The 27,870-nt window shown below is 42.1% G+C and overlaps 1 protein-coding gene across 1 annotated transcript in view; it reads right to left on the bottom strand.

The window, feature by feature from the left end:
* Positions 1-26,038, bottom strand: part of uhmk1 (U2AF homology motif (UHM) kinase 1) — a 35,203-nt gene extending 9,165 nt beyond the window's left edge. The window contains exons 1-7 of the mRNA XM_080195865.1: positions 25,656-26,038; positions 10,411-10,703; positions 9,157-9,348; positions 7,277-7,371; positions 5,062-5,138; positions 4,421-4,516; positions 4,157-4,245 (exon numbers count right to left, since the gene is read on the bottom strand). Of these exons, the coding sequence (XP_080051991.1) occupies positions 4,157-4,245; positions 4,421-4,516; positions 5,062-5,138; positions 7,277-7,371; positions 9,157-9,348; positions 10,411-10,703; positions 25,656-25,962 (1,149 nt within the window). The 5' untranslated portion in view covers positions 25,963-26,038. The remainder of the gene's footprint in view (positions 1-4,156; positions 4,246-4,420; positions 4,517-5,061; positions 5,139-7,276; positions 7,372-9,156; positions 9,349-10,410; positions 10,704-25,655) is intronic.
* Between the last annotated feature and the right edge of the window lie 1,832 nt (positions 26,039-27,870).

The raw sequence follows: 27,870 nt of genomic DNA, 5'->3' as shown, positions 1-27,870 counted from the left end.
CATTTAGAATTTCAACATATTGAGTACCTTGTAAGATAACCACTGTAAATGTATGATTGAGTCCTTGCTCTATATAAAATCCTTGCATCAACAACAGAGCTGCTGAATAAATCACAGGAACAATTCTTTTTCAAAGAACGCATTAAAAATGGATGCAGGAAGCGAGAGATCTAAGAGGCCTTATGTACACAAATCTTTGAAGGTGGCAGGACAAACTGAGAATGTTTTGAAATAAAACAATATGGGATCAAATCTTGACTAGAGAATCAGAGGCATAAACTACAAAAGCAATGATGTTAAACCTTTCTAGATTACTTGTTGGACCCCAGATAGAGTACTGTTTAGTTTTAGCCACCACACTTTAGGAAGGATGGCAACGCCTTAAAGAGGGCACAAAACATTCTTTACTAGAATGGTACGAAGGATGTGGAACTTCAGCTATACAGAAAGACTAGAGGAGCTTGAGTTGATTTACTCCATGGAGCATTAAAGTTTTAGGGGAGATTTTATCAAGTTCAAAATCATGGAACATTTAGAAACTATATTCAGTAAGGCTGTAACCAGTGGACAAAAGTGTAAGATAATTGGCAAAAGAAACAGGAAAGATGAGAATTTTTTAATGCACTAAGTTATGACATGGAATGCACAGCTTGAATATATGGTGGAAGCAGATTCAATAATTTTCAAAAGGTGACTGAATAGCTTTGGTACTGTGATGATACTGTTCTTTTAACAGGTGTATTTTGATCATGTTTCTCTGCAGGATGCTTCTTGCAGGCCCTGGAATTTTATCAGCATAGTGCTATCTGTGACCGGTGTCCTTGTTACTGAAGCAGGATAAGTGAAGCAATGTTGATTTTAATCTGAACTATTGCAGTGTTCTGCGATTTAATGTGTCCTCTGGAATTGCTGAGTAGAGCTTGATTGGGGTTATGTGGCTAGGGACAGCTATTTTTCAGAGCATTCCAAGTTTTAATTTTGTTTCTCAGCTGCTGCCAGAAGCTGGTGAAAGAAGGCAGTGTCTCTCTCTCTCTCCATAGCTTTCTGGAAGTTCCTAGACTAGGCAGCCTCAAGAAATTTGATCCAACATTCAAAGGACCAATTCACATTGGTCTTAAAAGGAGCAAATCCAGCATTGCATGAGCATACTTGCTTTAGTGCTAACTTAGTCTAAAGAAGGGGTTAGGTCTATGGGTTGCTTTACATTGGGATAGTAAAAAGTCTGACAACACCAGGTTTTAGTCCAACCTATTTATTTGATTCACCTGACGAAGGGGCTAACCCGAAAGCTTGCGAGTATATTATCAAATAAATAGGTTGGACTAAAACCTGGTGTTGTCAGACTTTTTACTGTGTTTATGCCAGTCCAACGCCGGCATACCCACATCATGATTACATTGGGATAGCATAGATAGCTAGCTGTTAAGGATTATACTGCGTCATGTTTAATCTTGTAATTGGTAAACATTATGCCAGTTCACTTTGTCATATTTTAACTATGTTCTTAAATAAACTGAGAAAAGCTTCCTAGTGTGTCACTTGAAACACCTTATGCCCGTCCATGCCAAATTCAAATGTATACTTAGGGTCTAGACTAACTTCATAAAACACATTGGAGTTTCTGGCCTGGGTCTTAACAATACAATGGGCTAAATAATAATCTCTTGTGCTACCTAATTCTGTATACTAATTTCTGAAGTGATTAGCTCGATGTAAGTATAGAATTAATGGAAAACCTGCCAATCTTGAAGTACTGTACTTGCTAGGTGGTAATGCAGAATACATCAATATAACCCTATTGCCAATCTGTATCAAATATAATTATTTCCTACTTTCAGTCTGTATTTATTTTTGTGGTACGTGAAGCATACCAGAGGGTTTTTTTTAAGGCTTTCATAATATGCGTGTCACTGGAAAGGCCAGCATTTGCTGCCCATCCCTAATTCCCCTTGAGAAGGTGGTGGTGAGCCACCTTGCAACATTGCAGTCCATCTGGTGTAGTTACAGCTGTTTGGAAGGGAGTTCCAGGTGTTTGACTGATAGACAGCAAGGAACTGGCAATAAAGATTTAAGTCAGGATGGTGTGTGGCTTAGAGGGTGCACCCAAGTGGTGGCGTCTGTTGCCCTTGCCTTTTTGGGTGCTACAGATCATGGGTTAGAAGGTACTGTTGAAGCAGCGTTGGTGAGCATCTTGTATGTAGTGAACACTACAGTTGCTGTTTGTTGGTGGTAGAGGTAGTGAAAGTTTGTGTACTGGGTGCCAAAGCGGGCTGCTTTGTCATGTCTGGTGCTGAGCTTTGAGTGTTGTTGGAGCCATATTCATTCAAACAAGTGGATAGCATTTCATCACATGCCTGACTTGTAGAAGATAGACATGGTTTGGATGAGTTATTCTCTGCAGAATTCCTAGCTGCTGACTTGTTCTTGTATTTATATGGCTGGTCTAGTTCAGTTTCTGGTGAATGGTAACCCAGTTGATGTTGATGGTTTGGGATTCAACAATAGTAATGCTGCGGAATGTTATTGAGAGATAGTTAAATTCTCTCTTATTGGAGATGGTCATTGTCTAGCGCTCTGTGACACAAGTGTTACTCGCCATTTACCACCCCAAGCCTGAATTTAGTCCTGGTCTTGCTGCATATGTATAGGGACTACTTCAATATGAGAGTTGGAAACTGTACTGGACTTGTCCCCTTATAAGGAACTTGTAATCACTGATGAAGCAGCTGAATTTCATTGGGCCTTGGACACTACCCAGAGGAGCTCCAGTGATGTCCTGGAACGGAGATGATTGACCTCCAACAACCACAATCACCTTTCTTTGTGCTAGGTACGACTCCAATCAGTGGAGAGCTTCCCCCTAATTCCCAATGACTTGTGTTTTGCTAGGGTCCCTTGATGCTTCACTCAGTGAAATGTTGTTTTGATATCAAGGGCAGTCACTCCCGTCTCACAGGTTCAGCTCTTTTGTTCATTTTTGGACTAAGAATCTAATGTGGTCAGGAGTCAAGTTGCTCTGCTGATCCAAACTGCTGACAGCACTGTGGAAGCACACTTTTTGCTGATGATGGAAGTAGACTAATGGGCAGTAACTAGCCGGATTAGGTTTATCCTACATTTTGTGGACAGACATACCTGGACAATTTTCCATATTGATGGGTAGGTGCCAATGCCATAACTGTACTGGAACAGCTTGGTTAGGGGCGTGGCAAGTTCAGAAGACTTGTGCTCCAGTACTACTGTGAGATGACATCAGGGCTCATAGCTGTTGCCAAATCTGGTGCCTTCAGTCATTTCTTGATACCATGTGGAGTGAACATGGGATACTGTGGACTCCTGAAGAGGCCTAAAGCCAGAATGAAGATAGGAAAATGCACACTGATGCAGTAAGGCTCATCTTTTGAGTGAAGGGTCCACATTTTCTTTGAGACTCCATTCTATAGAAATGCCATTTTTGATAAGCCCAAGAATACGAGGAGTTAGAAATCACAGCTGAAGCTAATTTAATTGAGGAATAAACTAAAAATCCAAAAGATTCAAATCCCACAGGTCCAGTTCACCGTTGAAACTTAACAAGCCACCTGCCTGAAGAGACGGCAAGTTATCAGGAAAGGAAAACAGCTAAACTTTGTTCATTATACACCTTTTGTCATTCAAGAGTCACCTGTGGTGCAGTTGGCTCTGAGTCATAAGGTCGCGGGTTCGAGTCCCACTTCAGGGCTTGAACACAAACATCGGCAATCCAGTGAGGAACTCAGGGAATTCTGCACTCATCTTTTGGATGAGATGTTAAACCAAGGCCCTGGATGTAAAAGGTCTCATGGCAGCGTCCTCGCCAATATTTATCCCTCAATCAACACCACGAAGAAACAGATTTTCTGGTCATTATCGCATTGCCACTTTTGGGAGCTTGTTGTTCACAAACTGGCTGCCACGTCTCCTACATTACACGTGTACTTAATTGGCTTTCAAAGTGCTTGTGAAAGGTGCTATATTAATACAAGTATTTTAAGCCCTCAACACAAAACCTGTGTTTTCTTCATTAGTTTCTGGATCTAGCTGCTCTGCTATTCTTTGAGGAGATTAAATTTTCCCAAGGAAATAACACTATCTTACTTTGGAAATCGAGGAAAGGAATATCAGAGGAAGTGCTTACCTGGCCTTTACCAGGATTGTCCTTTGGGACAAGCAGTGACATAACTGGCCCAAACTTCTGGCATTCTTCTCTCACATCTTCCACAACGTCTGTTTGGAAAAGCAAACTAGATTTTAAATGTATTATAAATTCAGTAACATGTTTAAAAACAATACCTATTCAAGCTAACAAAGGCAAACCTCCTTCCTTTGCAATATTCTACCAATACTTAATTGCTTGGAAAATATCTGCCCACAAGTGAAAAAGGTAACAACACCAACTGACCTTCATATTCTTCACACTGAAGATGGCTATCATCAATGACATTGAGCAGTCTCAGCACTGGGGTTGGTAGCATAACCAAATCTTCAATATGGGGTGCTATCAGTGAGAAATCAACACAGTGAGCATTTCATTTTAACTGTCACAGTTTTAATTAAATTGACAAAGTTAATGCTCTTCTGACATGTGACATGAAATTAAGAAATTGTGCTGCAGCTAAACAACTTTGGGCTATGAGGTCCTTTCCCAAAATCAAAGCAGAAGGAATGAAAAACAGAGATTTACATCTTTGCAATATGCCAATGCATATTGCATTTGTTAAACCAGTTCAGTACACTTGAGCCAAAGATCTTATTTTGCGTTTAGCACAATTGGCAGCATAGACAAAACATTTTCAGATATGTATTAACATATTTTCTCATTCGCTTTGCTACCAGTGTTCAATGTTCCCACCTGTGCTAACTATGGATAGTTAAGTTGCATAAAAAACAAAGGATCACAAAGAGCAGGTCCTCAGTCTTGTGGCTCCAATATAATTCACAACTTATATTAAATATAAACTCTTAGCACTATATTGCTGTCTAGAAAATTGTGAAGCTTTGGACTCCTACTGACAAGAAATTGATATAGAATATTGTACTTACCAAAGGGAATGCTGAAGAAAGGGTTGTATAAAGCATGTTCTGCTGTAGTTCTTTGTGCTGGATCGTCATGAAGCATACTATAATTTAAATATTGGGAGAAAATATTGGCAAGCTTATACAGGAAATAATTTAATATACAACTATCTACACCTTTTTCAACTGGCAAAATCATCTTGCACCCACAGTGATGTGCTCTTACAATTTTCTAATTTGTTTGTATAAACGTCAGGACTGAAAATAACTTCTGCAATACAGCACAATTACTAGATCAGTGTTGCCATATTGAAACAGACTGCATTACTAGTAAAATACATTACAATTAAAGTAGGCTTATGGGAAAGTGAAATCTACTTCAACAAGGAAAAAGGTTTATAATCAGAAAGGCCTATGCTGGCAATTTACAATAAACATTCACGCAACCTGTCACATTTTGGGAGTTTCGATCAGTTACCTTTTTCAATTTTGCAACTGACTTGCATTTAAATCAATGCATGTAAAAGATGTGAAGATACATCGTGTGCCTCTGATTCCTGAAATAACTAATGGAAAATCCACCTTTCTGAGATGACTATGTAAATTAACTAAGGGCTATGAGTCAGAAACATTAAGACAAAGTTAAAATGTAGACTTTACAATCACAAGTGGCCCAGAAAGAAGAATAAAGCCACAAACTATCAAGTCAGCCCACAGAAAAGACTAGGCATGTGATCCATTATTTTACCATTTTCAAAAAACTAAATGAGATGAGTGGACTATTACTACACAGGGATATGCTACAGCATAATTAGATATGAGACACATTGTAGAGTGACCGGTAGTGTCGCATTCAATAAATGGTAGGCTTGCAACCAGAAACATATCTTTTTGTAAGGCATTATTTTGATAATATGATCAGCAAGTATACCCAAAATGTCTGCTGGATGTCTGATTTTAATGGGATATTACACATTCAAAACAAGTGGTTATTCAGTTACTTTTGAAAAGCCTAGCAATTTGAAGTTTTCGTTTGTTTCATTAAATAATTTAATCATAACAGTAAAATTCACATAACGACTTTAAAGTGCAGTTAAGTAACTAAATGTGAAATAACATGAGCCAAATTAAGTTGCAATAAAGTTGTTAAGCTCACCTTGACAGCATCCTTGCCTCAGAGTTAAGAAGTTGTGGATTAAAGGCCCACTCCCATATAAATGGGCACAGTCTAAGCCCACAAGTGAGCATGACACTGTCTTTTCACACAAGTTTATGTGAAGAGCAGGGAAGTTCTCCTGGTATGAAGCCAGCACTTCGCATGGAATTGTTTTTTCCCTCATTAATATCGATTAATTATTTCACTGCTGTTTGTGGGACCCTGCTTCATGCAAATTGGTTGACACATTTGTCTACATATCAACAATGACTACACTTCAAAATATTTTACTGGTTATGAAGCATTGGGATATTTTGTGGACATAAAGAGGATACTTAAAAAGTACTTTTAATTTTTTTATTTTGTGACACTTTTTTGTCCAACTACAAATGCTTGTGAAGATTAACACTGGTTGAACAAACATCAGTAGTCATCCCATTAAGTTTTTGTACCCCCTGCCACAGCCACGTATAATAATTCCTAACATTTGAATTAGAAGCAGTAGGCTATTTGGCCCCTTGAGCCTAATCCACCACTCAAAAGATTGTAGCTGATCTGACCGTGACCTTAACTCTACTCCCTGCCTGCTCCTGGATTTTCCTGTCAACCAAAAATCTGTCTAACTCAACCTTTAATATATTCATTGACCCAGCTGCTACTGCTCCCCAGGAAGAGAATTCAAAAGACAAATGATCCAGAGAAGAAATTGCTCATTTCTGTCTTAACTGGAAGACACTGTATTTTTAAACTGTGCCCCTTACTTCTAGATTCTCCCATGAGACACAACATCCATCAGCATTCAGGATCTATCCTTTCAACCCCCTCACAAACTTGTATTTCAATAAGATCATCTCCCATTCTTCTAAATCCTAGTAAGTATCAGCTCAACCTTCCCTCAGTCTAGTGAATTTTCACTGAACTGCTTCCAGTGCAATTATACCCCTCTTTATGACAATGTAAACTATATACAGTTAATCTAAAATAAATGTTTACTGGTGTCTGTGAACAGTAAGTTTCATAAGAAATACCAGATTTCAGGCAAAAAGTTAGTTGCAATGTTCAAGGTGCTTAATAAGTATAATTAACCTTTTGATAACATCTCTGAGGTGATAAACTGGGATAGCCGAGTAAACCATATCTTTACTTGCAAAAATGGAATCGATGATGGCAGAACTGCTTGCCTAGATAGAATAAAATGGAAATATTTAGATCAGAGCAAAAATCCCAGGTGTAGTCAAAATGGTAATGATTTAGATTATTAATCTTTTACAAATTCTGGAAGATTTTTTCCAATCCCACATTTTGAGCTATGGAGAGAACTTAAGTATATATCTGTGTAAAAAAAGACAATATTGGGCAGATTTGTAGGAAATGCAGAACATTCTGGAAGAAATAAAATTTGGACAATCTCCTTACGACATGAAATGTCAATCCAAACTTTAACCTTACAGCTCAAAACTGCAAGAATGAAATTGCAACATGAACGCTTGAATACATGTTCTTCAACTTTATTGCATCACATTCGTTCCTTCTCCACTATTCCAACCCTCTCTTACTTGAACCTTCCATTGGAGTAACATAGTATTATGACAAGCAATCATCAGATCCTTAACCATCAGCACAAAGATTAACGATATTCTGCAGGGAAGACTTCACAGATTGCATTCTGCTCAGCAAAATACACATTACTTGAAAAGAAATAAATTACACTGCCATTTTCTAACATGGAGGGACGGATTAATTTATTTGTTCTGACCTGTGCATAAATGTAATTCTAGCAACCTGCTAGCTTGGAGCATAGCAAGTGATTTCTGTCCTTCTGGTAGAAGCATTTCAGTTCTCATGGTGGTAATGATGAGTTCAAGAACTGGAGTAAATTTGGGGACAGAAACTCTTTGCGTTAAAACTTTGTCACATAGATAAAAGTCAAGTTTATTTATTAGTCACAAGCATGCTTACATTAACACCGTAACGAAGTTACTGCGAAACTCCCCTAGGCACCGCACTCCAGTGCCTGCTCAGGTACTGAGGGAGAATTTAGCACGGCCAATGCACCTAACCAGCACTTCTTTTGGACTGTGGGAGGAAACTGGAGCACCCAGAGGAAACCCACACAGACATGGCGAGAACGTGCAGACTCCGCACAGGCAGTGACCCAAGCTGGGAATTGAACCTGAGTCCCTGGAGCTGACAGGCAGCAGTGCTAACCACTGTGCTGCCCACCCACATATGAGGGGATGATAGTTTGAAATATTTATTTAAGATTAACAAAGCAAATGTGCTGCTAATGAGGAATGAATGCTATGGCCTGGATTTCACAGTCAGAACAAAGACTTAGCAACCATTGCAGCATGGAATCTCTTTTCCACATGCCAATTTGATACCAAATCAAGGGAACTTTTAGATTTCCAGTAGGAGGATAAGCAGCCAATCAAACTGAACAATTTTCTCACAGACAACAAACTATGAGGTAAAATGCACTCAAGTGTTTAAACGAAAAACTTTAAAGAGCAGAGTTGACGAAGGGTCATCCAGACCTGAAACGTTAGCTCTGTTCTCGCTCCACAGTTGCTGTCACATCTGTCAAAATGTTCCAGCGTTTTCTGATCGATATTCAAATTGCCCACAACTGCTCACATAATTACACTTCATCTGTTAACTCGTGGACATGTACATAAAAAGGGCATGGAGTCGTTGAAGGAAAATGAAGTATTTTCTTTCACTCAATTCCTAAATTCTCAATTAATTTATCCCTTGCTTATCAATTGGGCACATGGTAGTGGAATGAAATTCCCTTATTTTTAATGCTGAAACTGGCTGTTTGATCCACCTGGCTTTTGCTGATTTCTTTTAAATTTCAATTTCTGAATACATGTAAAGCACTTCCATTTTAAAAATTAGTGTTTTACAGCTTATTTTAAATGTCACTGCCTAATTACTTTCCTGGTAAATGATTTGTTTCTTACCTTCCATTGTGGAGATTTGATGGTCTCTTTCAGCTTTATTCCTGAGAACATTTCCAGCAAAATTATTCCAAGGCTCCAAACATCAACTGCTGTTGTGCATTCTGTATTACTTTCCAATCCCATCTGTGCTAAGATATTATGCAACTCTGCTTCTGGAGCTCTATAACCATCTGTCTGAATATATTTAACATCCTGTATAGAGTAGACAAAAGAGTGAATAGCTAAGAATTATGATCAAGTCAATTTCATCTTTTACCCTCATAGGAAACGTTCAGCCTTTTAAATAAGTTATTGCACTTGTGCATTTTGATAATGCTCCTTTGAAGCACCTTGGGACTTCATACTATGTTAAGGCGCTAAATAAATGCAGATTGGTATTGAAGGTTTTTCATGGACAAAACACACTGCTTAACCAGCTTCTATTGCACACGGACAGTTAAATCATCAGGAAACAAATTATGCAATGTGTACTAGCTTTGTAACAACATCCACAACTTAAAAGTTTAAGCTATGCTTGCATTATGAACATTTTACTTGGAGGATGCATAGATCTCATTTGCTACATAATTGATTTGTAATTACTTGGCAGAAGCCAAGTTGTCCATACTTATTTCATTCAGCGATGTCAAGTGACCTAGTTTTAAGGGGAAATAATTTCTCACATGATTAATCCAGCAATGGAAATTTTTGAATCTCATGTAATAATGTGAATATTGACTCTTGTTGCCGCAACTTATTCAGTGTGCAGAGTTCCCATGAGCTGCCAACTTCTAGAAATTTGATTCTTGTTTCATGCGTATAGTAATTTTTTTAGCTACCCCACTACAAGGTATGAAAGTTATTGCTCAAAACATTTTGAGCTGCAACCTGATTTCTAAATTCTATATGGCTTAAGATGTTACGAGAAACGTAAAGTGCGATTCTGGAAATTCTGCATTTTGCCTCATTGTGTATAGTCACTTTGAAATAGCCTAAATTTCTGCACGTTAGTGTAACATATTCCCTGACATCCGGTGAATCAGTTCTTGTACCTTTTCCCAGGACCATAGAAATGGAAACAACAGATCAGGTGAACTTTTTGCAGATTGTTAAAAGCTACATGGAAATTAACATACTTTGTATTTAATCAGTCTGGTTACATGTTTGGTGCCAACAGCATTGGCAAACACATTTTTTCCCCAATTTATGTTTTTATCACCAGTTCAAGTATTTATGCTCCACTCCTAAATTAATGAATCTGGCCTTTCAATTTACCTGATTTCCTTCTTGGAAACTAAGCCCAAAGTCAATGAGTTTAAAGCATTCATCTTCTGCGCTCCAGAGGATATTACATGGTTTGAGATCTGCATGTACGTAACCCTCGCGGTGAATAAAAGCAAGTGCATTCAAGACATCCCGTGCACAGTGCTGAATCATCCACATTGAATGGCCTCGATTAATGGAGTGTAGCAGCAGCTCAGAGACACTGACATCCAACAATTCCAGCAAAATGCAGTTACAACGTTGGTTTGTGTAGGACAAGTTAGAAAATCTCCCGTATAAAGTCACTGGAGGTATAAAGAGAATATAAATTAAATCACATGGATGAGTAGAAAATACAATTATGGCTTGCTGTTGTTTGCAACTATCGTCACAAGCTTCCAACTCATTAGAAACAACACAACTTGGGAAATGTGAAGCAAACTCCAAACCACCACTTTCTCTGCACATTGTCTGGAGATCATTTGGAGCACAAAGTTTTTAGGTATACCGAACCTGTTACTTTGCCAATGTTTGGTAGCATGCTAGCTAACATCTCCATTTGCATAAACTGGCAACATGGTGAATATTTTCTTTTTGAAAGTCATGGTTAATCTTGAAGTACAAATATTTCACAATAATTATCTAAACTGAGTTTCTAAATAGGTGTACAACTATTGGGTTGAGCTATGAGGATAGGCTGAATAAACTAGGCTTGTACTCGTTGGAGTTTAGAAGAATGAGGGGAGATCTCATTGAGACGTATAAGATGATGAATGGGATGGATAGGATAGAGGTGGAGAGACTCTTCCCGCTCAGAAAGGACAATAGGACTAGGGGGCACAGCCTCAAGATAAGGGGGGGGGGGGCGTTTTAGAATGGAGTTGAGGAGGAACTTCTTCACTCAAAGGGTGGTGAATCTCTGGAATTCTCTACCCGTTGAAGTGGTGGAGGCTGCCTCGCTAAATATTTTCAAGAAGCGGGTTGATGGGTTTTTGATAGGAGAGGGGATTAAGAGTTATGGGGAGAGGGCCGGAAAGTGGAACTGAGCCACGACAGATCAGCCATGATCTTATTGAATGGCGGGGCAGGCTCGAAGGGCCAGATGGCCTACTCCTGCTCCTATTTCTTATGTTCTTATGTTCTTATGAAGCTGCAAACATTTGCAGAGTGCTATCGGCTTAGTGGGTTTTGCTGCCCTTATGTACTTGCTTTTGAAAATTTAGCAGGTGAGTGCAGAATGAAGAACTGCTTGGAGAAAATGCTGAAGTAATTGTGCAGAAGAGGCATGCTAATCAGAAAAGATCATAATTGATTCAGGCTACCTCAATAATCTTGATTACGTGCATTGTCTCTCTCAAAAGCTTTGACCCTATTTGAAGTGAGGCAACCAGTGGAAAAAGGCAACTGACTATGCGGTCCTCGCGGTCAAATCTGGTAGAAAGATTTTCTTTAACAAAGCTCAACAAATCCGCAAGAGAAAGAGTCATTGTTGTAATTGGTTAAAATCACTGGTGAAGTTGGCACTTGGAGATTGTACTAAAAAAAACTAAACAACGCTCATATTTATCTATAGAAGTACATTAATTCAGAAAGGAAAAAAAACTTAGGTCCCTTAATCATTCCACATCATTTCAAATCCTCTAGCCAATTTGCACCAGGCTATGAGTTGAATATCCAATTAAACTGTCCAGTGATGTTAAATGAGGACAGATTGTTGGCCAGGATGCCAGGACAACTGCCATGCCCTCTTCAATATCACCTTGGGATCTTTTATACCCTCCTGAATGTCTATTTAATGTCTCTGATGGTGTAGCATTGCATCTGTACTGCTCAGGTTTCAAATCTGCAATGAGACATTAACTAGGAACCTTCTGATTTAAAAATAAGTATATCAATTCCTTTCTATAAGTTCATCTATATAATGAAATATCTAAGTAGAAGTCATTTTGCAACTAAAAGATTCTCATACCTTCTGAACCATTCATTTTAGAGCTTCTATTCTCCATATTTTAATATAAGTTGGGGTTAACTACTAACATTTACAGAATCCAAGAAATGCTATATGGCCATCTTTCAAATGATTAACTAAATCTATTCAAGTAGATATGATCTGAAGGCAATTAAGATCACCGGCTCGCGGACAGTGTGCCTCAGGGGTCAGTGCTGGGACCACAACTTTTCATAATGTACGTTTACAATTTGGAGGAAGGAATTGAAGGCACTGTTGCTAAGTTTGCAGATGATACAAAGATACATAGAAGGACAGATAGTATTGAGGAAGCAGGGGGGCTGCAGAAGGACTTGGACATTTTAGAAGAGTGGGCAAAGAAGTGGCAGGTGTAATACAATGTGGATAAGTGTGAGGTCATGCACTTTGGAAGGAAGAATGGAGGCCTAGACTATTTCCTAAAATGCTTAGGAAATCAGAAACATAAAGGGACTTGGGAATCATTGTTCAAGATTCTCTTAAGGTTAACGCGCAGGTTCAGTCAGCAGTTAGGGAGGCAAATAGATTGTTAGCATTCATATCAAGAGGGCTAGAATACAAGAGCAGGGATTTACTTCTGAGGCTGTACAAAGCTCTGGTCAGACCCCACTTGGAGTACTGTGAGCAGTTTTGGGCCCCATATCTAAGGGTGTGCTGACCTTGGAAATGGTCTAGAGCAGATTCATAAGAATAATCCCTGGCATGAAGAGCTTGTCGTATGCGAAGCAGTTGAAAATCTGGGTCTGTACTCGGAGTTTAGAAGGACGAGGGAGAGATCTTATTGAAACTTACAGGACACTGCGAGGCCTGGATAGAGTGGACATGGAGAGGATGTTTCCACTAGTAAGAAAAACTCAAACTAGAGGGCACAACCTCAGGCTAAAGGGACACTTCTTTAAAACAGAGATGAGGAGGAATTTCTTCAGCCAGAGAGTGGAGAGTCTGTGGAACGCTTTGCCACAGAAGGCTGTGGAGGCCAGGTCTTTGAGTGGTCTTTAAGACAGAGATAGGTAGGTTCTTGATTAATAAGGTGATCAGGTGTTATGGGGAAAAGGCAGGAGAATGGGGATGAGAGAAAAAAAAAATCAGCCATGATTGAATGGCACAGCAGACTCGATGGACTGAGTGGTCTAATTCTTCTCCTCTATCTTATAGGTTTAAGTTGCCCTCCTGATATCTGTGTCCCAACCAACACATTTTTTTCTACATTCTTTCATGACATGTGGATGCTGCCGACTAGATTAGCATTTAATGTCCATTCGTAATAGCCCTTGGGAAGCTATCACCACCTTCTTAAACTGCTGGAGGAACACCTAAGTGTTGTAAGGATGGGAGTTCCAGGATTATGACCCAGCAACAGAAAAGGAATGACAGTGATATAGTTCTAAGTTCAGGATGATGTGCAACTTTGAGGGGAATTTTGTGTTCCCATGCATTCGCTGCCCTTGTCCGGCTAGGAGTTGGGAGATCATAGGTTCAGAAGATGCTTTTGATCTGCTTTATTGTCACATGTATTATACAGTGAAAAGTATTGTTTCTTGTGCACTACACAAAAATCATACTGTACACGGAGAAGGACAGAGTGGAGAATGAATTTTGGTGAATTGCTGCAGTGTATCTTGTAGATGAACCGTGGTAACTGTGTGCCGATAGCCGAGAGAGTGAATGTGTAAGATGGTGTACACTGGAGTTCTACGAGGATGTGTCTAGGGCGGTGGATGTGGTCTTTCTTGATTTTCAGAAGGCGTTTGACAAGGTACCTCACAAGAGGTTATTGCAGAAGGTCAGGGGACATGGAGTTGGGGGTAGGGTGTTAGCGTGGATAGAGGATTAGTCATCAAATAGGAGGCAGAGAGTGGGGGTTAATGAGTGCTATTCGGATTGGCAGTTGTTGACTAGTGGAGTGCTCCAGGGGTCGGTGCTGGGGCCTCAGCTATTTACTATTTATATAGATGATCTGGAGGAGGGAACCGAGTGTATGGTGTTGAAATTTGCTGATGACACCAAGATTGGTGGAACGGCAAATTGCGCGGAGGGTGTGGAGAGTCTGCAGAAGGATCTAGATAGGCTGGGCCAATGGGCCAAGAACTGGCAAATGGAATTTAATGTTGGCAAGTGCGAGGTGGTCCACTTTGGTAGGAAGAATGGTAGGAAGGATTATCACTTACGTGGCGAAAAACTGCAGCAGGCGACGGTGCAGAGGGACCTCGGGGTCCTTGTGCATGAGTCGCAAAAACCCAGCTTGCAGGTGCAGCAGGTGATCAGGAAGGCGAATGGGATGCTGGCCTTCATAGCGAGGGGGATTGAATATAAAAGTAGGGAGGTCTTGCTGCAGCTGTATAGGGCACTGGTGAGGCCGCAGCTGGAGTACTGTATGCAGTTTTGGTTGCCACACTTACGCAAGGATATTTTGGCTTTGGAGGGAGTGCAGAGGAGGTTTACTAGGCTGATACCGGAGTTGAGGGGGTTGAGCTATGAGGAGAGGCTGAATAAACTAGGCTTGTAGGGAGATCTCAATGAGACATATAAGATGATGAATGGGATGGATAGGATAGAGGTGGAGAGACTCTTCCCGCTCAGAAAGGACAGTAGGACTAGGGGGCAGAGCCTCAAGATAAAGGGGGGGCGGTTTAGAACGGAGTTGAGGAGGAACTTCTTCACTCAAAGGGTGATGAATCTCTGGAATTCTCTGCCCGTTGAGGTGGTGGAGGCTGCCTCGCTAAATATTTTTAAGACGCAGGTTGATGGGTTTTTGATAAGCGAGGGGATTAAGGGTTATGGGGAGAGGGCGGGAATGTGGAACTGAGCCACGACAGATCAGCCATGATCTTATTGAATGGCGGGGCAGGCTCGAAGGGCTAGATGGCCTACTCCTGCTCTTATTTCTTATGTTCTTATGTACATGCAAATAAACTGGGCTGATTTGTCCTGAGTGGTGTCAAGTTTGAGTGTGGCTGGAACAGTGCTCAGACAAGTAGAGAATATTCCATCACACTCCCAACTTGTTCCTTGTTGATGGCTTTATGGTCGTGTTACTAGCCACAGAATTTGCAGCCTTTGACCTGCTCTTACAGCCACACATTTCTATGGCTGGTCCAGTTCAGCTTCTGATCAATAGTAACCACCAAGCTGTAGATAGTGATGATTCAGTGACGTTAACGGCATTGAATGTCATGGGTAGGTGATTAGGTTCTCTCGTTGGAGACATGCCATACCAGCCCAAGCCTGAATGTTATCCAGATCCTGCTGCACATGGACTGCTTTAATATCTTAGAATTGTGAATGGTGCTGAACATTTCTGGCTCTCTGCTTTAGGGGGGTGGGGGGCACTGGTTTGGATGGCAGAGGAGGTGAGGAGATAAGGGGGCCTCTAATGTTTGGGGGGGGGGGGTGCAATGTCTGTGGGGGCCAGGGGGAGGCATTATCTGACCCAGTAGGGATGTGGCGGGGGAGGGTGCATTCTATCATTTTTTCTTCTGTGAATGCACAGTTGGAGGTGCCGATTGGAGCACAGGGTTTTGGGCACGTTAAGCCCCACCCGTAGCATTGTGTAGCATGATTTGGAATTGCTGATATTTTTTCAGGCAGAATATGTATGGGGGCACCTGAGAATGGGTCTAAAAGTTGGATCTGAAACAGTCCCAATTTTAAGTCCATCTAGTACTTAGAATCAAAATGGTAAAAGAGTCCAATGTGTTTCTTTTAAATTAAATGGTTAGTGAAAATTATGCTGGTGGGTTAAATTGCTGGGTAATGCTTCAAGTAATATTAGAAAGTATTTTTTATAAAAGGTAAACAATTTTTTAATACTGTATCCTTAAAAGGTTATGGTAAAAGAATTACTCATTTTGAAGCATATTTTAGTTAACAAAAATGGCCAAAGAGCTGCCATAGTCGTAGAATCTACCATTTATGCATCCCTTCAAATTAATATAACCTGGCATCCTAGTAACATTACATTGCCATTTCATTGCCATTACATACCGTTTAGAAATTGATGCCAAGTTCTGTAGTAACAACTCTTTTACCTTCCTCCATGATCACTTCAGTTTATCAACATTGTAAATGTACCCATTTTAATTTACCACTGGAGTTTAAATTCTCTTCAGCTTTTGCACACCTTCTTTATCCAGATGCTACCTCCAAATGCTAACTGCCTTGCAAAAACGGCAAATCTAGACCACTTGTGTATTACAGGAAACAGGTAAAATCTCAGCACAAACTCTTTACCCATATCCTCCTTTTATCTCTCCATTGCACAGCCCCAACACTCCACCATTTCAACTGAAGTATTTGTATTTCAAATTCCAGCATTAAAGAGTTTTCAATCTTGGCTTAAATCTGCTGATTTGAGTTTGCAAAAGATTTGTTTAATTAGAACTTTCATCAAAGGATTGCAAGAAGTCTAGTTGCACTTGTTTATATCTTTTTTTTTGCAATACTCAGAACTGGTCGGCGCAACATCGTGGGCCAAAGGGCCTGTTCTGCGCTGTAATGTTCTATGTTTTTTGAACTAAATTCCACGCGATTTGTCGGTTAAAATCCATTCCTGAAGCAACTTACTAAGTTATTTTCAGAATAATGGGGTTCTTCGGCTTTACTTTTGATAGTTGCCATCCAAATTTCAATTCTTTAGATCAGGCTAATAGCTCTGCAGCAGTAGGCATTGATCAGACAACCTTTTTCAATATGGAAACCATATTCGCCAATTGGCAGTCTTAGTTTTCTTCTGATTCAGAAATTTTCTCCCACTAGTGTAGTTCATCCCTGTCAGGGGTCTACTGTTTAACTTGAAAACTCTCTGCCAAAGGCCCAGAGTACATAAAATACTTGATTAGTGTGCTCTTGTTCTAAAAATTCAAAAGTAATATTCACATAGCACATTTTATACTGCCTGCCATTCTCAGCAAACTCCATGGGCACCCTTAAGATTTTGACCTCAACCCTGTGTGTCTTCCAACGCAGGGATTTTTTTTAATTTAAAAAAAATGCTGGAAAAACTCAGCATGTCTGGCAGCATCTGTGGAAAGAGAACAAAGTTAATGTTGAGCCCAATACATCAGTTTCTCTCCACAGAATCTGCCAAAATTACTGACTCTCCCAGCACCTTGCTTTAATCTTCAATCTCCAGCAATTGCACTAATTTGTTTTTGCTGCTTCTTTTAAAACCAGTTGGTCTTTCCTGTCTTTAATCTCATATTTAATATTAAATTTGATCCAGTCACTAACTTCTCTTCAAGCTTTGTAAATCTTGTTTTTTTTTCCTCAATACCTTTCATTTTCATTAATCCACTTTTGTCCCTACTGCATTTGGATACATAATTGCTTAGTATCCTTTGTGTTTTATGAACAATGCCAAGTTAGCCCTATGTGTCATTTACATTCCACTGTCTATTACTAAGCTTGATGGTAGTCATGATGTGGAGATACCGGCGTTGGACTGGGGTGAACACAGTTAAGTCTCACAACACCAGGTTAAAGTCCGACAAGTTTATTTGGTAGCAAATGCCACCAGCTTTCAGGGCTCTGGTAAGTGAGGAGTTCTGATCACAAAAAGGGCATATAAAGGCACACACTCAGTTTACTGAATACTGATTAGAATGTAAGCCTTTACAGCTAATCAAGTCTTAAAGGTGCAGACAATGTGAATGGAGGCAACATTAAACATAGATTAAAGAGATGTGTATTGTCTCCAGACAGGACAGTGAGATGTTGCAAGCCCAGGCAAGTCATGAGGGTTACAAATAGCGTGACATGAACCCAAGATGCCGGTTGAGGCCATCCTCATGTGTGCGGAACTTGGCTATCAGTCTCTGCTTAGCGACTCTGCACGGTTGTGTGTCGTGAAGGCCACCTTGGAGAACGTTTACCTGAAGGTCAGAGGCCAAATGCCCGTGACTGCTGAAGTGACACAGATGACATCGCCTCACGTGAGAACACCATCCACCAGGTGCATGGTACATACTCTTGCAACTCGGCCAACGTTGTCTACCTGATACGCTGCAGGAAAGGATGTCCTGAGACATAGTACATTGGGAGACCATGTAGATGCTACAACAACAGATGAATGAACACCACTCAGCAATCACCAAGCAAGACTATTCTCTTCCTGTTGGTGAACACTTCAGCGGTCACGGGCATTTGGTCTCTGATCTTCAGGTAAACATTCTCCAAGGCGGCCTTCACAACAAACGATAGCGCAGAGTCGTTGAGCAGAAACTGATTGCCAAGTTCCACACACAAGGACAGCCTCAACCAGGATCTTGGGTTCATGTCACACTATTTGTAACCTCCATGACTTGCCTGGGCTTGCAACATCTCACTTACTGTCCTGTCTGGAGGCAATACACATCTCTTTAACCTATGCTGAATGCTATCTCCACTTACATTGTCTGCACCTTTCAGACTTGATTAGTTGTAAAGACTTACATTCTATTCAGTATTCTGTAAACTGAGTGTGTGCCTTTATATGCCCTGCTTGTGATCAGAACTCCCCACTCACCTGACGAAAGGGCAGAGCACCGAAAGTTGGTGATGTTTGTTACCAAATAAACCTGTTGGACTTTAACCTGGTGTTGTGAGTCTTCTTACTGTATTACTAAGCTCAACAGTGGTGTGGGACAAGCTGAGTTGCATGAGGGGACACGGCACAGACACAATAGACTAAATGGCTGCCTCCTGTGCTGTAACCCTGTCAGACTTTTTACCCTGATTATTGCCAGCATTTCTCAGATTGTCTTACTGCTGTATTTAGCTCAGTCTGTTAAAAACATGGCATGTGTAATATGCATGCAGCACAGTCTTGCAAAAAAAGCCAGAGGACAAGTAGGTGACCCTATAGAGTACATTTACTGATTTAATTGCACATTTTTCAGGTATTTTCATTTGTAAAGACGGTGTGAAATCATGATCTGGCACGGACACTTTTTAACATCTACGTAAGCAACATGCCCACCACATTATTACAAAATATATTTACTCTGACAATATTGCCTTGACAACTCAGGCAACATTTTCCTAGGGTATAGAAACCATGTTAAATCTGCCAAAATGGCTGAACATTTCTACAGGTGGAAACTGCAGCCTAATGCATTGTATCTGGCATTCCATCTTAAATCACATGGCACACAACATCCTAAACGTCACCTTGTGGGGAGAAAATATGTGCCACGACCAGGCTCCGACCTATCCTGGACAGACCCTTCACCACTCCCTAACTTTCCCTCCCCACTTCCAAAAGACTGCTGAAAAGAGCAGGATACATCATTATGAAATGCTCCGGAAGATGAGTCACGGCACGAATCAATTCCAGCCACCCAGACTATCTGGATCCACTACAGTTTGCCTACCGTCACAAGTCTACAGCAGCCATTTCCCTGCACTCAACCCTGAAACACCTAGATAATAAGGACACCTATGTCAGGCTTCTATTTATTGACTGCAGCTCAACCTTCAACACCATTATAGAACATAGAACATAGAACATTACAGCGCTGAACAGGCCCTTCGGCCCACAATGTTGCGCCGACCAGTCTTATTTTTAAAAAAAAACATTGACCCACTAATCTAAACCAATCCCTTTTCGTCCATAAACCTATCCACCAATCTCTTAAACGCCCCCAAACTAGGCGCATTTACAACTGCAGCAGGCAGGGCATTCCAGTCCCTCACCACCCTCTGGGTAAAGAACCTGCCCCTGACATCCGTCCTATAACTACCCCCCCTTAATTTAAAGCCATGCCCCCTCGTGCTAGATTTCTCCATCCGAGGAAACAGGCTATCACCATCCACCCTATCTAAACCTCTAATCATCTTATATGTTTCTATAAGATCCCCTCTTAGCCGCCTTCTTTCCAGTGAAAACAACCCCAAATCCCTCAGTCTCTCCTCATAGGACCTCCCCTGCATACCAGGCAACATCCTGGTAAACCTCCTCTGCACCCTCTCCAAAGCCTCCACATCCTTCCTGTAATGTGGGGACCAGAACTAAACACAGTACTCCAAGTGCGGCCGCACCAGAGTTGTGTACAGTTGCAACATGACGCTGCGACTCCTAAATTCAATCCCCCTACCAATAAACGCCAAGACACCGTACGCCTTCTTAACAACCTTATCTACTTGATTCCCAACTTGTTCTATGTTCTATGTTCTATCTCTACTTTCTCAGAAAACTAAGGAAATTTGGCACATTAGCTACAACTGTCACCAACTTTTACAGATGCACCACAGAAAGCATTTTCTGGTATGGCTCCTGCTCTGCCCAAGACCGCAAGGAACTACAAAAGGTTGTGAATGTAGCCCAATCCATCAGACAAACCAGCCTCCCATCCATTGATTCTGCCTACACTTCCCGCTGCCTCAGCAAAGTAGCGCACCCTGGACATTCTCTCTTCCATCTTCATCCTTCGGGAAAAAGATACAGAAGTCTGAGATCACACACCAACCGACTCAAGAACAGATCCTTCCCTGCTGATGTCAAACATTTGAATGGACTTACCTTACATTAAGTTGATCTTTCTCTACACTCCAGCTATATCTGTAACATTACATTCTGCACTCTCTCATTTCTTTATGAATGGCATGTTTTGTCTGTATCGCACACAAAAAACAATACTTTTCAGTGTATGTTAATACATGCGACAACAATAAATCAAATCAAATGGCTCCCAGCACAAGTTGGGGTGCAAAAACTAATGCTGTTTGTATTTCTGCTGCGGTTCTGATCCTCTTGATAGCTGAGTACTGTGCATCCTTATAGGCCTCAAGTCATCACACACAACTTCACTCCATAATGAGAATAATTCTGGAACTGAGAGCGACTTCAGTTCAATGGTGCTCTCAAAGGTCATCTCTCAATCCATTCGAAAGGACACAACAACACGCCACGTGGCTCGATCAAACCGTCTCTAGACACAAATGGAACATCTCCAACTCCATAACAGTAATAAAATCTGGAGAAAAGCATGGACAAAAAACAACTTCCCAAATAAACACATTGTCTCCAACTTAAAATCTCAACCAGCAGGCTTCAATCCCCTTGGAGTACGTGGACAACTCAATAGAATTCGGACTGAATACGATTGACATGTTCTCTGAATGTATAAGTGGCAGTACAAAGCTCACCTGGCTGTGACTGCACAACCTTGACCAAATGATGGAGTAATAATATCTCACTCCCAAATCAAATTGAAGGGTGACCTGGAATTACAGTCACTCTCCAGCAGGGCACTGGACTGGTTAGAAACTTGGCATTAAAACTGTTACGACAGTTTCTGCTTCAAAAACCCATATCAAATAAGTAGTAAGTGAATATGTACAAGATGCATCATGTGGCCCTTGATGCAATTTACTATTCTACGTTGGGAAACTTAGTTTCAAGTTGTTTTGCAACCAGTAATAAAGGCAGCTTGAGCTTTTGTTACTTAGGTCAGGGACAAGTTGGAGGGGGAACGTGTTAACTGGAAACATTCCACCTGAATATGGTTTACCAATAAGAATACATACCTTGCATTCAGAATACAGAGTCATAGGTCATATGGAAGTGCTGGAAAAAGTTACTGGAAAAACTTAAAAAAGTGAAATGAGAATGGAATTTGTACAATAGGGAGAGAAATTTCACTGAAATGCTATTAGGAGTCAACGATGAATTTAGATATTAAGAAAATTACAGCCTTTCAACTTATTTTAGAAGATAAAATAGCAGAATTATTGACCAACAAGCACTGCCATCAAGGGAAACGAGCTGAATGCTGTTAAGCAATTGGTCTATTGGGGAACATCATCCCTTTTGATGCCAGCATTGACTAGGAAGTGAACAATAGGCTTTCCAAAGAAAACAATTCATTTGGCAGACTCTACAAATGAGTGTGGAGCAACCAACTCCCCAAAGCATAGACCAAACTCAAGTGTACAAAGCCACAAAGAACAAATAAAATTACAGCGTAGGAACAGGGCCTTCGGCCCTCCTAACCTGCACCAACCATGCTACCCCACTTAACTAAAACCCCCTACCCTTCTGGGAATCATATCCCTCTATTCGCATCCTATTCACATATTTGTCAAGGCACCCTTTAAAAGTCACTATCACATCTGCTTCCACTACCTCCCCCGGCAACAAGTTCCAGGCATCCACCATCCTGTGTGTATAAAATCAGCCTCATACATCTCCTTTAAACCTTGCCCCTTGCACCTTAAACCTATGCCCCCTAGTAATTGATTCTTCCACCCTGGGAAAAGTTCTGACTATCCACTCTGCACGCTTCTCATAATCTTGTAGACGTCTATCAGGTCACCCCTCAACCTTCATCGTTCCAGTGAGAACAAACCAAGTTTCTCCAACCTCTCCTCATAGCTGATGCCCTCCATACCAGGCAACATCCTGGTAAATCTTTTCTGTACCCTCTCCAAAGCCCCCACATGCTCCTGGTAGTGAGACGACCAGAATAGAACATTATATTCCAAGTACGGCCTAGCTAAGTTTCTATAAAGCTGCAACATGACTTGCCAACTTTTAAACTCAATGCCCCGGCCAATGAAGGCAAGCATGCCATATGCCTTTTTGATATCTTCTCCACCTATGTTCTCACTTTCAATGACCCATGTACCTGTACACCCAGGTCCCTTTGCCTACCAAAACCCTTAACAGTTCTGCCATTTACTAAATATTTCCTATTTGGATTAGATCTTCCAAAATGCATTACCTCACATTTGTCCGTATTAAATTCAATCTGTCACCTCTCTGCCCAAGTCTCCAACTGACCTATATCCTGCTGTAACCTCTAATGGTCCTCATTGCAATCTGCAAATCCACCAACCTTTGTGTCATCCACAAACTTACTAATCAAATCTGTTACACTTTCCTCCAAATCATTTATATACATTACAAACAGCAAAGGTTCCAGCACTGATCCTGAGGGACACCACTTGTCACAGCCCTCCATTTAGATACGCACACTTGCACTGCTACCCTCTGTCTTCTTTGACTGAGTAAAAAGTCTGACAACACCAGGTTTGTTTACGCCAGTCCAACGCCGGCATACCCACATCATTTCTTTGACTGAGCCAGCTTTGTATCCACGTAGCCAGCTCACCTCTGATCCCATGCGACTTCACCTTCTGCACCAGTCTGCCATGAGGGACCTTGTCAAAGGACCTCACCACCATTCATTCAGCATGGCACTGAGCCACATGTCCTGTGCCATTGTCATGTATGCCTTCCAGACCACTTCCATCAGTGCTGCCTCCATTGAACATAACATAAGAACATAAGAAATAGGAGCAGGAGTAGGCCATCTAGCCCTTCGAGCCTGCCCCGCCATTCAATAAGATCATGGCTGATCTGTCGCTGCTCAGTTCCACTTTCCCGCCCTCTCCCCATAACCCTTAATCCCCTCTCTTATCAAAAACCCATCAACCCGCGTCTTAAAAATATTTAGCGAGGCAGCCTCCACCACTTCAACGGGCAGAGAATTCCAGAGATTCACCACCCTTTGAGTGAAGAAGTTCCTCCTCAACTCCGTTCTAAACCGCCCCCCCTTTTATCTTGAGGCTGTGCCCCCTAGTCCTACTGTCTTTTTTGAGCGGGAAGAGTCTCTCCACCTCTATCCTATCCATCCCATTCATCATCTTATACGTCTCAATGAGATCTCCCCTCATTCTTCTAAACTCTAACGAGTACAAGCCCAGTTTATTCAGCCTCTCCTCATAACTCAACCCCCTCAACTCCGGTATCAGCCTAGTAAACCTCCTCTGCACTCCCTCCAAGGCCAAAATATCTTTGCGCAGGTGCGGTGCCCAAATTTTTGCATTCTTAGGATCAGCTTAGGACCACGTCACAAAGACCAAAGTCTTGGAAACAGCCATCTTCAGCAGAGACCATCCTTATGTGAAGTCTAATGTGTCTGCAGGCCATGTTGTCTGAGGGATGACAACCAGCTGGCCAGAACTGTGTTGTACACAGCTGACGACTGGCAAACTAGCCCCACGCAGATGTTTCAAGGGTTCACTGAAGAAGTCCCTGTATGTCACATCAGCCATTGTCAGTGAGAAGTTCAGATTCTAGATTGTGATGCCTGGAGATGCTACAGACATCTCAGTAACTAAGTGAAAAACCAGCATGGAAGAGAACAGAAGAAGGGAATAACAAATTGCCCTCAGCAGTGACTGCATCTTCACTTGTACCCATTGTGGGAGAATCTGCCAGTCATGGTTAGGCTTGACTAGTCACCAGCTTGGCTACCAATTTTTGAACATAAATCTTCTGAAAATCTTTACAAAGAAGCATCCAGAGAAAGAATAATGGAATTGCAACTGAATTTACCATACATCTGAACCAATACACACAATGTAACAGGCCAAAATGAAATAAAGTTATGCTCTACTACTCTAAAACCCAAATGCCATCTGAATCCTTCAGCTTACTGCCTAAGAGAATCCTTTCAATACAATATTAGTAAAAGAGAAAGCCACCATAGTCAAGATGACCTTAGGTAGTGAGTGTTGGTGATTTAACCTGAGGACCACCACACCTCAGGTGAGAGGCAATATTCAGAAGGCAGAATCTTAATGAATAACTTCAGCCAGTAATGGGGATCAAACCCACTGCTGTTGGCACCACACTGCATCACCAACTAACTGTCCAGCCAACTGAGCTAAACTGACCCCACTGCTTTGTACAATCAGAAATAAACTATTCAAGGCCCTGCAGCCTGTTCTGCCATTCTCAGACATTAGCACTGAGACGTAATTCAGACAAAATGATCCCAAATAAAAATTAGTGGTAGAAAAATCAGCAGATCTGCATTTGGGAAGAGAAAGTTACTCTTGAGTCATACGTGACTTTTCTTCAGAACACAAAGCAATCCCAACAGACATGTTCAATCTAAACAATATCATGAACTTATTAGAGCACAATTAAGCCAGTTTTACCATTACATCATTACCTCCACCTGGCTCTGTAGTTGGGCACGACCCATGCCTGGCTCAGTCACAGGCATCTGGTACAACCCGCCCCGCCCGGAAAGACTTGTTCCCATTCGTAATGTTACGAGGCCAATGCTCAGAGTAGACAGGACAAAGTCCCATCCTTACTTACTCCAAAAATAAATTCAAATTGAATCCAATTTGTGGTCCCCACAAGAGAGGCATACAAGAAATGGCATTGCACCTGATCTTGATCAGACCACTTGGTCTTAGCCTCAAGGTCTGGCCGCGGGGCCCTGTCACCACCCTACCCGGTCTCGGGCCCTGCCGCACCGGCCTCTCTATTTACCAATATTCCGATGGCCTTGCAGGTCCTCCAAAACTCCGCTCTCGGTCAGGAAGCCATAATCCGACTTGGTGTCGTGGATGAACTGTTTGACAGCGGCTCGGGCTGCCCCCGATGTCACCCGGTAGACGGCGGCCGATGACCCTTTCCCGAGGCACCGCTGCGCCCGCCACAGCCGCCCGTGAGCCTGGAAGACGCCCAGCGGCGGAAGGTTGGGGCCGAGCCGCTCGGGATCAGGGTACCAGCCGCCTGCGTGGTAGCGAGGCCTAGGCCGTGGTGGTCGGGAGCGCGGCCCGGCGTAGGACGCCATGACAGGAGGCCGGCTGGCTGAGTTCCGGGCTCGGCCCTGCCTGTAAACAAGGCCGCAGGCTCCGGGTCTCCCCCGCCGCCGCTTGACGGGCAGGCCCGGCCGAACAGCAGCCCCGCGCATGCGCACACGTGGCCCCGCCTCCACACTGACGTCTGATAAACAAACACTGACGCATACACGTTCCGCGGGAGCTGATTCGACAAAGCCCGCTGTCTGTCAAATAAAACGTCACCGCCCACACAAGGCCCAACATCAAACTGTGACAGCGCAAAGAAGACCATTCAATCCATCATCAGATTATGACAGCACAAGGGAGACCATTCAGCCCAAGACCAGATTGTGACAGCACAAGGGAGACCATTCACCCATCATCAGAGTGACAGCATGGGAGACCATTCAGCCCATCATCAGATTGTGACTACATAAGGAAGACCATTCAGCCCAAGACCAGATTGTGACTGCATAAGGGAGACCATTCAGCCCATCACCAGATTGTGACAGCACAAGGGAAACCATTCAGCCCAACATCAGATTGTGACAGCACAAGGGAGACCATTCAGCCCAACATCAGAATGTGATAGCACAGGGGAGAACATTCAGCCAAACATCAGATTGTGACAGCACAAGAGAGACCATTCAGCCCAACATCAGATTGTGACAGCACAAGGAAGACCATTCAGCCCATCATCAGATTGTGACTGGCTGAATGGTCTCCCTTGTGCTGTCACAATCTGATGATGGGCTGGATGGTCTCTCTTGTGCTGTCACAATCTGGTGTTTGGTCTCCTTTGTGCTAACACTAGATTGTGACAACACAAGGGAGACCATCCAGCCCAACATCAGATTTTGACAGCACAAGGGAGACCATTCAGCCAAACATGTCTGTATTTGATCTCTCACTTCATACCATTTTCTCGCCTTCACGCAATTCTGCACATTCTTTATTTTCAGATAACAGTCCTTTTTTATGAATTTTCTGCCTGCACCACACTGTCAGGCCACCACTACCACCGTAGTGGGTTGGACCTCAAATAATAATGAAATGGAGGACAGGAGAGAGATAGAGAATCTGGTGAACTGGTGTGACAAAAATAATCTCTCTCTCAATGTCAGCAAAATGAAAAAAAAGCATCAACTTCAGGAATGCCAGCATTGGACTGGGGTAAACGCAGGAAGAAGTCTCACAACACCAGGTTAAAGTCCATCAGGTTTATTTGGTAGTAAAAGCTAGTGTTGTTACAGTTAATCAGCAAATGCTGGAAATACTCGGGAAGCCATTTTTATTTCAGACACGATGGCACAGTGGTTAGCACTGCTGTCTCACAGCGCCAGGGACCTGAGTTCGATTCCTGGCTTGAGTCACTGTCTGTGCAGAGTCTGCAAATTCTCTGTCTGTACTTCTGGGGTGCTCCGGTTTCCTCCCACAGCCTGAAAGATGTGCTAGTTAGGTTCATGGACCATGCTAAATTCTCCCTCCCGAACATTGAAACATAGAAACATTGAACATTACAGCACAGTACAGGCCCTTCGGCCCTCAATGTTGTGCCGAGCTATGTCCAATCCCAAGATCAGTCTATCCTACTCCCTATCATTCTGGAGTGCTCCATGTGCCTATCCAATAACCGCTTGAAAGTTCCTAAAGTGTCCGACTCCACTATCACAGCAGGCAGTGCATTCCACACCCCAACCACTCTCTGAGTGAAGAATCTACCTCGGACATCCCTCCTATATCTCCCACCATCAACCTTATAGTTCTGCTCCCTAGTAACAGCTACATCCACCTGAGGAAATAGTCTCTGCACGTCCACTCTATCTATCCCCCTCATCATCTTATAAACCTCTATTAAGTCGCCTCTCATCCTCCTCCGCTCTAAAGAGAAAAGCCGACCGGAGTGTGGCAACTGAGGG

This window comes from Carcharhinus amblyrhynchos, chromosome 9, assembly GCF_965287045.1.
Source record: "Carcharhinus amblyrhynchos chromosome 9, sCarAmb.v2.hapA, whole genome shotgun sequence".
NCBI lineage: Eukaryota > Metazoa > Chordata > Chondrichthyes > Carcharhiniformes > Carcharhinidae > Carcharhinus > Carcharhinus amblyrhynchos.
Note: the sequence above shows the minus strand (reverse complement) of the source record. Positions and strands in the feature narration are given on the sequence as shown.